This window comes from Archocentrus centrarchus, chromosome 5 (genome assembly GCF_007364275.1).
Source record: "Archocentrus centrarchus isolate MPI-CPG fArcCen1 chromosome 5, fArcCen1, whole genome shotgun sequence".
Taxonomy (NCBI): Eukaryota; Metazoa; Chordata; class Actinopteri; order Cichliformes; family Cichlidae; genus Archocentrus; species Archocentrus centrarchus.
Window position 1 is genome coordinate 1,671,282 of NC_044350.1, and position 15,574 is coordinate 1,686,855.

The following is a 15,574-nucleotide window of genomic DNA, read 5'->3' on the forward strand; positions in this document are numbered from 1 at the left end:
TATGAAGCCGAGCTGCTGTAATAGGGGTGGCTTTTGCTCACGAGGTACAGCAGGTCATCTACTTCCCAGTCTACATGCCAAAGTATCCTTGGGAATGATACTGAACCCAGAGTTGCTCCTGATGCATCCATTGGAGTGTGAATGTTAGAAAGCACTTTGGTTTAGAAAGAAGTTCTTGTGTGAATTGATGACTGAGGCATATTATATAAAGTGCTTTGAGTGCTCAAGTAGAGTATAAAAGAGCTTTATAAGAGCCACTTCATTTCATGGCTGCAGTTTAGTATTGTCTTGCTGTATGCAAGGTCTTCCCTGAAAAAGACATATTCTGGATGGCAGCATGTGTTGTTCTAAAACTGGTAAAGTTAGCAGAAAAAGTGCTAAGTTATTCTGCTATTGACTCTTGTTTGGTTTATATGACTGAAGTCCGAAGAAACGAGACATATTGGCAATTTGTTAAACAATTTGTTAAATCAAACACTTGTGCTAATTTGACAGTTTCTTAAATTAACAAACAGGGGCCTCAGGAGCATGTGGAAGAACCATACACAGCCACAAAAGCCTGGGGTACCCAAAGCACAAAACAAGGGTCAATAGCAGAATAAGCTGTTTGGCATTGGCAGAGAAGATTTGGCAAATCTTCATGGGCGTAACCCACATACTCAACTCTGCTACTCAACCCACAAATGTATTTTCCTTACAAATGTGGGAAATAAACAGGCTTTCCAACAGTATAAGATTTACTGTCAAGAAGCATTGTTACAACAAAGGAAGAAGCAACCAAACACAAATTTCCTCACTTTTGTGCTAAGTTTATATACCTTTTAGCAATCTGCCTTTGTGAAACACTTCCAGAAATCACTGTGTTCACATAGTGGTTCCTGAGACCATGCAGTAATTTTCATGACATAGTCATACCAATTTTTATATATCGGCTTTGTCTCTTGGACAGATTCTCAATCTTTTGATATTATGATGATGAGATATTCAAAGTTGTTGCAATTTTACATTATTCTGGATTTATTCCACAATTTGTAGATGCATTTGATATGTTTTCTGTGTTCTAATGTGGGGGAAATGGATTTGAGATTTATACATAATTGCATTTGTTTTTATTTACATAGCATCCCAACTTTTTTGGAATTGGATGTAAAATAAGGACACTTTTCTGGTCACTACAAATGAGGAAAAAGCAATGAGGAGGAAAAATGAAACCAGGACAGTGATAAGTAGATATATAGCAATTATGATAAGTGAATTCACCTTGACCTGATTCATTTTACTTTATTGTGGTGGTCAACACTGCTGCTTTTATGGACTCTGACAGTCATGCTGCCCAAACAAATCAAAACAATTTATCAATGGGGTGCCTAATTTTTTTCTGCACAGCACAAAGTCTGACCATTAGCACCAGCAGCTGTCAAAAAAAAAAATTAGAAATATAGAAATTATAAGCCATTTTGTACATAAGTCCCCATTTGGGAGGTAATTGGGCAGACTAAATTTTATTAATTTTAATACTTTGATGAAAAGCCTTTGAATTGAAGTGCCTGAAGTTTAGAACCCAAGGACATCAACAAATGCTGCGTTTCCTCCTTTGAGCTGCTCTGCTAGGCCTTTACTGCAGCCACATTTAGTTGCCGCTTGTTTGTGTCTCTCTCTGCCTTCAGTCTTGTCCTGGTACACAGTCACATAGTTAACTTACTACTTTCCATTAACAGTCATCATTGGTTATCATCAATGATGACTTAGACCTCAGAGTGTAAACATCCACCGCTTCCTATAGAATTTTTGCCTGTCTAGAACAGGGATACTCAACTTGATCTAGCCGAGGGCCACATTTGGAAAATGAGAAGTGGCCGAGGGCCAGCCATTAAACTACATTCATATAAAATGAGCAAACTTTAAAAAAGACTGATAGCTTGTGCTCATATTTTGATGCATTTTATTAGCTCCACTGCAATTCAGCAAGATATATTTTGAACCATCTTGAACAGCATAGCTGGAACGTTTCCTATTATGCAGGCAAATATTGGGCAAATTCAAAAATGAAAATGATTATTAACAGTTCTTAGGCATAGAATGAACATATTTCAGCTCTTTTGGTGTGAAAGCTGTTTATAAAATATATTAAACAAATAACTGCACAGTGCAAGCCACCAAATGTTGGAATAGTTCAGAAATACAATTTAAAAAAAAAAAAACTGCTTTACTATATTTCAGTTATTTTAAAGTTTGGAACAGACAGCACAGGTATGTAATCAGATGTTTATGTTTTAACCTCTTCATGCATCACATACTATTAGTTACTGACTACATGCTTAATGTGAGGTAACACATCTCATTTCCTTTGAGAGCTTACTGAAGTTTGGTTTCTGAGAGGTCAAGGCAATATGCAAGCACTGGTTGAGATGTGAGTCGGTGAGTCTATTGCGCTTTTTGTCCTTAATTAGATTCATCACTGAAAACCCCGACTCGTATATGTAAGTGGATCCGAACATTGTCAAAATGTATATAGCGAGTCTTTTAGATTTCGGATACTGATGAACAGAGTGTGCCCAAAATTCACACAGTCTCTCCTCTCTGAACTTGGCTTTTAGGACATCATTAGCCTGCATCTGGACCAGTTCCAGCTGGAAAGCGCCCTCACTGATAGCAGGCACAGCGTTTTTTGCCTCTGCTGGGCAGCTCCCGGTGACAGCAACGGCGAACGGGTTGCGCACAAACAGTAGCAGTTGCTGTGGGATTTTGAAGTTGTGAAACCGCGATCTGAAGTTCTCTGACAGATTTTTTAACAGTGCTACCATTCGTGACAGCACAATCCCATTTGTAGGAACATCACGCAGGGTAGGGAAGTGAAGTTTTTTCCCCTCTATGTCCGTCACGAATACGCCCAAGGTTGTCTGAAAAGCGCTCACTTTTTCAAAGAGCTCTCCCACATCCGAATCCCCACCTTGGAGCTGCAGGTTAAGATGGTTCAAGTGATTAGTGATATCACACAGAAATGCAACCAGAGCCACAGATTCCTGATCTTGCATAAACTGAGAGAACTCATCTGCTTTCTTTGTTTTTTGACCGGAAAGAAATTCTGTGATTTCTTTGCGCAGTGCAAAGAAGCGCTGTAGGACTCGCCCCCTGCTCAGCCATCTGACATCATTGTGCTGTAGTAGGTCTGAATATTGAGTTTCTTGCTCCTGTAGTAGCATTTTGAAAAGCCGGTGCTGTAAACTTGAAGTTGAGCGAATGTGATTTACAATTTTGATCACTGTGTCCATCACTCCTTTCATTTCACCAGACGGTTTGGCACACAACACCGTCTGGTGAATGATGCAGTGTAGTGAACTAACTGTGGGGTGGTCCGCTATGAGACGTGATGCTAAGCCCCTCTCTCGTCCTATCATAGATGGCCCACCGTCAGTTACAAGGAGGTTGATTTTATCCAGCTCCAGAGAATTCTTATCAAAGAAACTTTTCATAGAATTGTACATGGCCTCACCTGTTGCATTGCTCTTGATGGGCAAAAGGCACAGCAGCTCCTCTTTGAAAAGCTCCCCGTTAAAATATCTCACAAACACGGACAGCTGTGCAGTGTCTGTTGCATCTGTAGACTCGTCCATAGCTATTGACATGTAATCCACACACTTCAGTTCAGCAAGTAAAGTAGAAAAACTGTCCTCATACAAAGTTTCTAGTCTCCGTGCCGCCGTTGAATCCGAAAGCTGAACCTGCTTCACGCGGTTAACGATGTCATCTTTGTGTTTGTCACCGGCAAACAACTCCTCCACGATTCCCAAAGTGCACACTTTCACAAGCTCAGCGTCCACAAATGGCTTGCCCTTTTTAGCCAGCTCCCAGGTTACACGCAGTGAAGCAGCGGTGGCTTTTTCAGCAGCAGTAGTGGAAGTCGTCAAGGTTGTTGATGTGGTAGCATAAGACAACTTTAAGGCCTCAGTCTTGTCTTTTCGTGCAATGCTACCAACCGGGAAAGCTGCACTGAAGCTAGCATGTTTTGACTCGTAATGCCGCTTAATGTTAGCAACTTTGCATACAGCAACTGTCTTTTAGCAAATTAAACACAACGGTTTTGCGTTGGCATGAGGTGGCAAAATGAATGCAAAATCATCTGTCCATTTGTTATTAAACTGTCTGTTTTCGACGTCAACTTTTCTCCGCTTACTAACCTCACTCATTTTTTGCCAAGATATTCATTTAAGGACACGTCTTTTCCTCGCAGATCAGCAGTGATTCTTGACCTGCGCAAACTGTTCACTACCTTAAAGGCCCAAATCATTAGGACCTAAAGGGCCGTGTACAAACTAATGATTCTGTCTTACAGACAGTTCACTTTGTGAACACAAGGGGGAATTATTCAGCATTTGTTACACAATAAAAGGGAAAATTATTTTAATTTTGAGCAATTACAAGAAATGGCCGCGGGCCGGTCACCAGCCAATCACGGGCCGGATTTGGCCCGCGGGCCGTGAGATGAGTATGACTGGTCTAGAACATCCAAATGAAAAGCTTTAACAGAAAAACTATAATGCCAGGATGAATGAGATTGTATGTAACATCTTCTAGTATCTGTAAATTAGCCATTTTAGCAGGTGACTAAACTAAAACCCAACCCAGACAGGTTTCCAGTGACACGCTGGATATCAAGAAGTAAAGTACATGGCAGGTACGTTGCTTGGTGAACTTGACACACTTCTGAGGAAGAACTTCCTTTCAACAGGAAGAGACCTCTGTCACAACCAGGCTCAGGAAGAGGCCACCTTCTGCTGCAACAGGCTGTGAGATGAGAGGAAAGTGAAGACAGAAAAGAGGAACATATCATCACTCTCCTAAAATAATGGCCTAAGTCACTGAATGAAAGTTTTATTTTTGCCTAAAATCATGTTTTCAGTGTTTGATTCAGTTTGTCTTTTCTGAAAAAAGAAAAAGAAAAAAAAGACTTAAGCCATTATTTTAAGAGGGTGATGAAATTCATAGATTTTGAGACCATGAACAGCAAACAGGACAAAATCCAAATTGACAAGACACAAGAGTCCTCATCTATTGAGAGAGACCTTTGTTCTTAACTTTCAATACATCAATATCTGTTTTTATTTTATATGCCATTTACTTCTAGGCTGGACTATTGTAATTCATTCTTATCAGGCTGTCCTAAAAGCTTCCTGAAAAGCCTTGAGCTGATCCAAAATGCTGCAGCTAGAGTACTGATACAGACTAGAAAGAGAGAGCATATTTCTCCCATATTGGCTTCCCTTCATTGGCTCCCCTAGAATGGAATTTAAAATCCTTCTTCTCACATACAAGTTCTTGAATAATCAGGCCGCATCTTATCTCAAAAACCTCATAGTACCGTATCACCCCAATAGATCACTTCACTCTCAGACTGCTGGCGTACTTGTGGTTCCTAGGATACTTAAGAGTAGAATGGGAGGCAGAGCCTTCAGCTTTCAGGCCCCTCTTCTGTGGAACCAGCTCCCAGTTTGGATTCAGCAGACAGACACCCTCTCTTGAACTCAAACCTGCTCCTGACCTTCTACGGCTCATCCATTGAGAGTCTGCTGATGTACTGTATCACAGTATGATACGGCAGCTGCACTGAGGCAGACAGGGTGAGGCTTCAGAGGGTAGTCAAGACAGCACAAAGAATCGTTGGCTGCCCTCTCCCCTCCCTGATGGACATCTTTGCCAGAGTAATCACCACCCTGAACTCACCCACTCACCCACACTAACTGCGCAATACCCACATCTCTGTGCAATATTATATTATTCATACTGAACAATATCTATCACTCCTATATTGTGGAATATCCAATATTCATTCACTAGTGCAATATTCACCATCTTCATTATTATATGTATACACTTATTTTATTTTTTACAGTGTATATATTTTTATACATTCTCTTATTTTCTGTATTTTTATATGTTTTATTTTCTGTATATTTTATACATTGTGTGAGGATGAAGCGGAAGAAGTGGAGAAGAGTTGGGAGATTACAGATATATGTCTGGCAGATTGGAAAGGAGAAAATTGGGTTGGAAAACAAAAAGGAGGACAGAGATGAAATTTTCCCTACACATTTTGTCAGCCTCCTCCTGTGAATGTCAGACACAACCTTTGTAGCAGTGAGGAGAGAAAACTCAGCAACACTAACTAGCATTAATGGTTATGTAAGAATGTGACAGAAATGCCATGTAGCTCTTTTCTTTTGAGAACTGGGATAGAAGCTTTCACATTCTGAAAGAATAGAAAAAAAACTTCACTAGTGCAGAGGGAATTTATATTATTTAAGAATTCTTACTAGCTGCATTCTGATACAACATACTGAAAAGTTTATTAGGTATGACTAAAATCACAGATTCATGAAGAAAATATAATAGAAATGTATCATGAATGTATTCAGCTTTTGAGCCTCTAACATCATGCAGCTATAGGACGGTTAATAAGTTTGTGTTAATAAAATCTGAGTTTACACTAAACTTGAGCACTGGCCAGAGCTCAATATTTAGTACTCAAGTCTCAGTCATGGTGCCCAATGATTTACTGCCCACAGGCCCACTCCAGATGTGGATGTCGACCACATGACATTATCTTCCCCTTTGACTACATGTAGAGGATATTTCCATAAGTCATAAACAGATTCAGTGACAAGGGACTGTCATATGATGCTGTTGTGGCAGGTGAGGCAGAGGACCCCAATGCAGAACTCACAAGGCAAGAACTAAAGTTAAGCTTTGGCTTTATTTGCGAGTGTATACACGCACAACATAAAGCTGGACTGGTTGGGAGCCAGCAGCACAAACTAAAAACTCAAACATGAACTAAGACATAACATGAACTATATAATATGGGCTATTATAATATGGGGAGAACAGGTGCCAGAACACACTAATGAGACACAGGAAGTAAACCAAACAAAGCACACAGGTCAAAGGATCATCACAAGAAAACAGGAAGTGAGCAAACATAACAGACCATGGCAGAGACAACATGAGGGAAACTGGAACTAACACAGATAACTAAATAGAAAACAATGGCAAACTAAAATCCTAATACATAACTTATGAACAACTCAAGAAACATAAAGCACACTGGGCAAATGGCCCAGAATCGTGACAGGGGCAGTCCTGGTGAAGCCCAAACCCAACTTGAAATAAGTCTCATGTATTGTTGCCAAAGTGACTCAAGCTGCACAGGACTCTACAGGAAGTAAAAGAAAGTTCTCAAATATCTAAGGTATTAAATGGAGATGGAATTACATAATCATGCATATGTACTTAGCCTTACAACCACCAGCCCCAGTCCCACTCCCACTCACAAACACATAATGCACACATGCAGTCCCTGCAATCAGAATATATACACATAAGAATAGAATGATGCAGGGAAAAGAATGTAGCATCAAAATAACACTGACAAAGCTGGTTTCTTATCTTTATTTATTTTTTTGGGTGTCAGGGTTTCAGTTTTTTCTTATAAGGCAAGCCTTAACCCTGTGGTGAGAAAACACTTACTCACAAATCATACATACATCTGGATCCAACTGTTAGGCAGCCAGTGATGGTCATAGTCACACGGAAAGGTAACCTATGAAAATTGTGAATCAGGCTGGCATAATAGCCGCTCCTAAAAAGACTAAAGCATAATTAGGGTCACACTTTTAATTATTATTCATTGGTGGGCCCATCTTTGTTTCTTTTGATTCTCAGGATACAGCGAGCCAGAGAGCGCTGAAAAAAATGTGATACTTACTAAAAGGTCCCAAGTCCATTTCCATCTATGCAGCCCTGGCTCCAGCTGCTGAATGGGAAGGAATAACTGAGCCATCAACACCTCCTCCCAGACAACATCAGCACTTCCAGACCAATTCATAATTAACATAACCCCTCATCCCGCCAAACACATACACTGTACTCCTACTTTTCAAAGGCACGCATAGCAGTACAGACTTTCAAAAACTGAAGGGATGACTTGTGAAATAATCATGCAGTCCAAATAGACAACTCAATAAAAGCCAAAGCTCATCTTCCTGCTGCTATGAACACTCACTGCCACTTTAAACACATTTGAGACCAGTTTCAGGTGTATCACGTCTAGTTAATTAGTGATTTGTGTGATTAGGAATCCACTAGGGGATTCTTTGATGGTTACTGAGCTTGCGGGAGACACTTGTAGGTTCCACCTGAAGTGATACAATCTGTTCAACAATCTGTGATGGGAGAGTCTGTTAAAGATCACACACAGAGATCTAACCCAGATAGCAGACACCTCTGGGCTTAGTCTGGCTCCTTTTGGCAGTTGACACTTGTTTATGGTAGTGGCAAATTTGGCCGAACAGTCATGAGGTGTAAGAGAGATCATGGCAAGTGTTATCAGGCCCAGAATTTTATTCACCAAAACTGAAACACAAACTTCTTGGATGGTCTGTACACCACACACCAAGCTACGTGATCTTTTAGATAATTCCATTAAAAACGATTCATAAGGTACTAAAACTGCAAACACTGTTTGCAGTTTAAGTACTGCAAACAGTGACTCGCATACCAGGTAATGAGCTACAGCTCCTTGTCAGGACACCTGCTCAAAGCAGCCATGGCCCTGTTTCCAGCATTAAAAAAAAGAAATCACACACTGTACAGTAGTTATGAAAGGGAAAACTATCCATAGAGTCCTAAACTGTTTTTTGTACTGGGCTGTAACATACTTTTAATGCTGTGAAGTTGGGAATTTTAAAATGGGAGTCCATGTGGACTGAGTTGGTTTTGGAGTCAGTTTCAAGCAGCAACTAGAAGAACTGTAGTTTCTGTCACTCCACTTTTCACAGAAAATGATCAGTCATTGACAAAACTCCATCAGCTTAATCTGGTGGGAAAAGAAACACTATGCACTGCACTCAACACTGATGGGAAAAGGCTCCACTCCTCAGTGTAAACCTCTCTAATCTGCTCTATCTGATGGCTTATTCCACCTCCTACTACAATTACATTCACAACATACAGCCTTTAAATGGTGTTTGTTCCAGAGGAATGAGTGAATGCACTGAGGATATATTACTGAAATGCATGTGCAGATCACACATAATGTTGGCTAATCTGGTGGGCAGATATGACAACCAAAATAGAAGCTATGATCTTTGATTCAATGCTGCTGAAGGCATTTCATTATCATAATGTCATACAGTTACATTCTGGCACATTATATTAACTGGCCTTATCTATAACAGTGTCAGAACGATAGGTTTCTTGTGGAAAGACCCAAGAATGGCCAAAGGCTCAAAACCTCTTTATTACTGCAGACATGGTAGTCAGCACAATATGAGGACAAAGAAATTGTTTTATTCTTAATAATAAAAACATACAGTTAACCAAACTCTCAAGGGATGATCTTTATTTTAATCTGTGCTCCCCATCAAGAGCCATATGACATTTCAGCTGTATTCTATGTGAGCTCTGTCTCTTAAAAATAAGAATTGCCTGAACCAAATAGTGAAGTGGTCCAGTAAGCTGACGGGAGAGCTGCAGTTAAATCCAGAGTCTCTGTTCTGCAGGCAGGTACAGAGGATCTCTAAATCAATCTTAAAGGACACTTCTCACCCTTTGCACTGTGAGTTCAAGCTTCTCCCGTCAGGACGCAGATATAAAATGCCCAAATGTAAAACCAAGTGTTAGAAAAGCAGTTTTGTTCTTAAGTTTTAACAAATTTTAACACCATGCTGTGTTTTTATGCTCTTATTATGTTTTATGTCTCTCGTCATGTTTTTTTTTTTTTATTCCATTTGTTCTTATATGTGTTGTTTTTAACATGCTGTGCGTTAGCTTTTTTAATCAGGTCTGTATTTTTATGAGCTGACTCAACAAATTTACCTTTCGGGTAAAAATAAAGTAACTTGAACTTGAACTCTTATAGGAGACAGACACACTGATGAGGAGCCAGTCCCCCCATGCGCTCCTGTTGAGGACTTGATGATATTTTTGACAAAGACACAAAGTGATGGGTAACACAAGAGGATCCTGCTTTTCCCAAGCTGCCCCGACCCCCCCACTCCACCACCAAAAAGCCTTGGAGAACTCAACCGAAGCTTTTTGGTTTCCACCCCCAAACACATCAAAGTGTCTTCTATCCATACCGCATAACAGCTGCATCCAGGCGCACGTCTTGTAGACCGTGGCAGTGTTGCAGAAGAAGAAGAGGGCGAAGCAGCCGATGCAGCTGAGGATGAGCACCATGGACATCAGCACGAAGAAGGAGGCCGCCTTAAAGGCTCCTGACGGGATGGAGCCAAATTCGGAGAAGCTGCCCTGGCACAAGAGGTCCCGGTTGGAGTTCCCGTTACCCACGCAGTAGTGGAACAAACCGAAGTATCCGGCTTGAGGCGTGTTGATGCTGTCGCCAATCCAATAAGGTTGGATGAACACCACCACGTTAATGATGGCCAAGCAGATTGTGAATATGGCCCACAGGACCCCGATGGCCCTGGAGTTGCGCATGTAGTTGTCATGGTAGATTTTGGAGGCTTCTTGCGAAGGCAGCATTTTTCTTTCCCACTCACCCCCCACTCCCCCACCCCCGCACACCAGCGCGCAGACCTGGTATTTCCTCTTCTCTTGAGCTCACTTCTCAATCCTCAGGTACAAAGAAGGAAAAGAAACTATAATCCAATGAAAATAAAATCCCCGCAAAAGCTGTCCACGCATAAAGTCGCTCGCTTGCCTCTCTTCTGAACCAAATAGCAGATCCAGATCCAGCTCTTTCTTTTTTTGGATTAGTCTGACATCCACACGCCCAAATCCTCCCTCCTTCTTCCTCCCCTCTGATCAGTCAGTCAAGTCAGTGGTAAAACGTGATTCAGCGGACGGGAAAAGGCTCTCCTCTCCTCAGCTTTTGTCAGCCTGCAAAGAGCCGACAGCCGAGCTCACAGAGCCAAACGCTGCGGCCACAGATGCGCAGCATTGTGCTTAACTATGGAACGGTATCCGCTCTGCGCATCCAGAGCCAAAAACGATTCAAAGACCAGACGCGACAGCCGCGAGTTTCATCGAGCTGATGAATCTTCCGAATATCAACAGAGATCCAGAAGAAATAAATAAAGACACTCGTGGAGCTTCTGACATGAACAACTCGGCAAAACAGAGAGGAAAAACTTTAACAAGTGCTGAAAAAGTGTACGAATAGAAATCAGTGCTCCAGCACTCCTGCACTCAATGACAGCCCCATCACTGTGTCTCTCTCTTTCTTCCCCCGATGAGGTCGCGCGCTCATTTTTGATTACACAAACCTTAGCCACCCAACCCCCCCCCCCCCCCCCCCCCCCCGCAGACCTTCCCTCTCTCTCTACAGCCAAAAGCGCACACGCATCACTAATCAAATAAGTGCAGACATTAATAAAGGGCACAGGATGTAAACATTTCTTACAGCAAAGAAAGACATTTACTATTCTCTGCTGTAACCAAACAGATCAAGGTCCCAGAGAGTGTGACGTTTCTGGTAGTTAGAATAATTTAAAATGTTTGAAAACTAAATCATATATCAGTTAACCAACAAGTCCCCCAATGGTTCATAATGGATTCATTTTCCCAACACATTCTTTTGTTATAATTGCTCATCCTCTCAAACCTTTATTGAAATATTTAAAATCTATAAAAGCTGAGGCCTTTGTTATAACATGTTTGCCTTTATTGATTGAACTTTACATTCATCACACACTTGGATAGCTGCCCTGTAGCTTTTCAGTTAAATGTGAAACTATTACTGAAATCTATTGACAGTAACTCAGTGAAACATCTGTGGCTGTCAGAGAGCCGTCATCTATCAGTGAAGCTGATCTTAGATCAGATCAGAAACGGTTAAGCTTGGAACATTAAAGCGTTTCCTCTAAATCTCATTAAGCATTTTTATCCAATAATGGCTGAAATAATAAAATTCTCAATTTTAAGAAAAAAAAAAGAAGTTTCTATTCCATCAACTGATTACATTTCTACTGATTATTTCATTATTTCAAATATTGAAATAATCATAAACTGCAGTTGAAAAAACAAACAAACAAAAAAACAGTGTTTATTTAATAAAAAACTGACTTGAGGGCAGATCCACCCACCAGGGTCTGTTACTGTCTGGGTCCGTTAGTAAACTCTGCTTCTCCAAATTTTTGTCTTCAGTTTCTGTCTCCTGTATTTTGTCCTGTCAGATTGCAGCTGAATAATTAGATTTTTTTAAAAAACATCAAATGTGAAATTAGGATTCTAGCTTCATCTGATGAAAATTCAAGTTGAGTAAATGATGACAGCAGACGTTATAAAAGGAATCATATATTTCACATCAAACTTTTATTCTGTCTATGATGATGACAGTGTGGACCAATTAAAATAACTCTTTTCTTTCATGATCAACACTGATGTGCTCATAACCCTCAGTCCACTGGGTTAAAATGGAGGTGCTGCTATTTATTTACCTGTTGCCACAGTGAATCCTGGTATCAGAGCTCCACTGATGAGTGCTTTCTTTCCTTACTCACACAGGGGGCGAGTTAATCAACTCAGAGTTTGTTTTTAAACTCAGAGTTTGATGATCATGCTTCCCTGGTCACTGATGACTGGTGAAAATTGGTATTCATAATCCATCCTCTTCCGCTTATCCTGTTCAGGGTTGGGGATGGGGGGGCTGGAGCCTATCCCAGCTGACATAGGTCACCAGCCTGTCACAGGGCTAACAGAGAGACAGACAACCTTATAAAGTGACCAGTTAACCTATTCCCAGTAACTGTCTTTGGACTGTGGGAGGAAACCCACAGACACAGGGAGAACATGCAAACCCAGGGCCTGGGCCCAGACCTTCTAGTTGTGAGGCAGCAGTGCTAACCACCACACCACCAACACCATAAAATATTTAAATTTCTCATAATATGACTTTGCATATTAAGGTCTTGATTGGTTGATTGACTGACTGCACTAAACAGAATATTAAATAGACCATAGGTAGAACCTCTCTCACACTATTAATGCATGGCCCATATGGTGTGTGAAAGCAGGCCCATTATGTTTGCCTCCATCCACACATTAATTTGTCAGTGACTGTCTGAACAATCAGTTAATACTGAAGGCTGGAATTGGCTTTTACAGTCCTGCATATAGATTAATGCCACCACAAGATTATGTCCTCTAAAGCAAGCAATCCTATGAGACCCATGTGATAGATCACGCCAACGTAACTGTCATGAGAATTCAAATAAAAGCTAAACTGAACAGACCATGTCAGCTCAGCTGGCTTGAATTCTTAATTCCAGAAATGTCTTTTGAAGTCACAGTGCCGTCTTTGAGTTTTCTGTTGCAAGATCTGCTGTTCAGAAATAGAATCATTCAGTCAAGGATGGATCTGAGGCTCCCCTGCTCTGAAAAGGCACCCCAACTATTTTAACTTGCAGGCCTTGATGCGTGATATAAACGCCCCTCTCCTACTAAAGCATTCTGTTACCTCTGCAAAAAACAAAAAAACTTGTATAAAGCCTTTAGTTCTTCTAGAGGAAGATGTATGAAGTCTGAAAAACGTTGCTTAAGTGATGCCATTGGAGTCAGTGTCATTTGGGTCTGAAGCAGTCTGACGTACGACCACGGTAGGCCACTGCTTCTTATCTCTGCTGCAGACTACAAACTCCAGGATACACTAGTCACTATCAGCGCAACACACCCTACTCTGACTCAACCATCAGAGGATGAGATGCATTCTGGGTAACACAGACTCCAAGATGTGTCAAGAAGAGGAATGTGTGGAATAAATAAAGATGATATCTCCAAAGGATTTTAACCCACCTTTGTAGTAATTCCTGCTGCTGAAGGTGATCACAGTTTTCCATGACACTCGGACTATATTGTCATCTTGACATCACCCACTGATTTTGGACATTGCATTTTTATACTTCAGTGTTAGGACAGTCAGAAGGAACCATATTTGTATAAGACAGTTAAGGGCTAAGTTATTGGCTAATGCTAGGAGGCTTGTTATCAAGATGCAGATGTAGTGGTGTAACACACAAACATATTATTTGTTAGCCATATTATTTGTCAGATAATTTAATTAAATTGCAAAAAAAAGCCTCAAATACCAGAAATACAGTTGATAGGTCCAGTTCAGTGACTTGAATTAGCGAAGGTGCGGATGAGCAGGCAGTTATATCTATCTGTTTGGGCTGTCAAACGATATGGCTATGCCTCTTCAAGCCTTACCAGCAGTAAGGCTTGAAGGCAAAAATGGTGTAAAGCTGGACATTTTTAGATGGGAATCTATGGTTATTAACTTGCTTTGGGAGCCAGCTTCAAGTGGACCTTGGAGGAGCTTTCACATTGTCTTCATTCTGCAGCCCTGGAGGGTACTGCTTGGATGGTACACAAAGTATCACAAGTTAAAAACAAAACCAGTTTTCTTATTGCTTCTGATACACAGCAGCATATGTTTGTGCAACCATCTTATCACAAAACAAAATTACCATTTGTCAATAACTTTGTATTGTGTCAGAGACCTTTAGTGGATTTCTTCTCCAGAGTAGGCACACAGCTCTCCACATGATCTCACTAATAATTTGTGAGAAATTTGTTTTTCTTATTACAAAAACCATATGCATTTATATTTAACTTGCTTAAAGTTATATGAAAAATCTCTTTGATTATTCACAAACGCATCCATGTAACAGTGAGGTTGGAGGTGAGCACAAAAGGCTTGGTGCAGCATGGTGGTGGTGCTGTTAGCACTGTTGCCTCATAACAAGCAGGTTCCTGGTGTGAACACCAGCTGAGACCTTTCCATGTGAAGTTCTCCCTGTGCCTGCATGGGTTTCTTCCAGGTACTCTGGTCCAAAGACATGCATGTTAGATTAACAGGTAAGCTGTAAGACTTTATAATCATCACTGCTCCCAACAAAAACCACAATAACCTACACAATGTAGGATAATATATAATATACTGTAAATAGTCCGGCCTGTTAAGGTTCAACACACAGGCACATCATGTACATTGTATATAGTGTTATTATTAGTAGTATTAAGGTTAATATTGTTTGTTGATTTTATATATATTTATATTCTTTTCTTAGTGTGAATTATTATATTTTTACTTATATTTATAATAACTGCGGCTGCTGTTACACCCAAATTTCCCCTCTGTGGGACAATAAAGGCTGTTTCTTCTTCTTCTTCTTCTTTTGTAATTGACTATGAATGACAGGTAGATAAAGTGCTTGAAGAATAAAGTATGAAAGTGTGGTTAAAATGTAAGCTGCTGTCAAAAATGCTTCGAGTGGTCAATAAGACTAGAAAACACTATATAAATGCAAGTACGTTACATTACGCTCACAGAGAGGATTTTACTCTTTAGAAGATGATTGTGACAATAAGATTAATACTGTACATCATCCTGCTCAATGCAGCTGAAACATCAGAATTAGAAAATGACACCACGAAAATCTGACTGGAGTCAAAAATCTGTCTAAATTATATAGGGTGTAGTTTGTCGCTACACATAGCTAGACACATGTAGTTTGCTACAGCCTGAAGATCTGAGATCTAGGACACATGTTTG

General features: G+C 40.5%; 1 protein-coding gene across 2 annotated transcripts in view; it reads right to left on the minus strand.

Moving 5' to 3' along the window:
• Positions 1-10,542, minus strand: part of lhfpl4a (LHFPL tetraspan subfamily member 4a) — a 42,831-nt gene extending 32,289 nt beyond the window's left edge. For both annotated transcript variants that reach the window (XM_030729899.1, XM_030729898.1), the window contains exon 1: positions 10,137-10,542. In XM_030729899.1, coding sequence (XP_030585759.1) covers positions 10,137-10,542 — 406 coding nt within the window. The remainder of the gene's footprint in view (positions 1-10,136) is intronic.
• Positions 10,543-15,574: the final 5,032 nt, after the last annotated feature.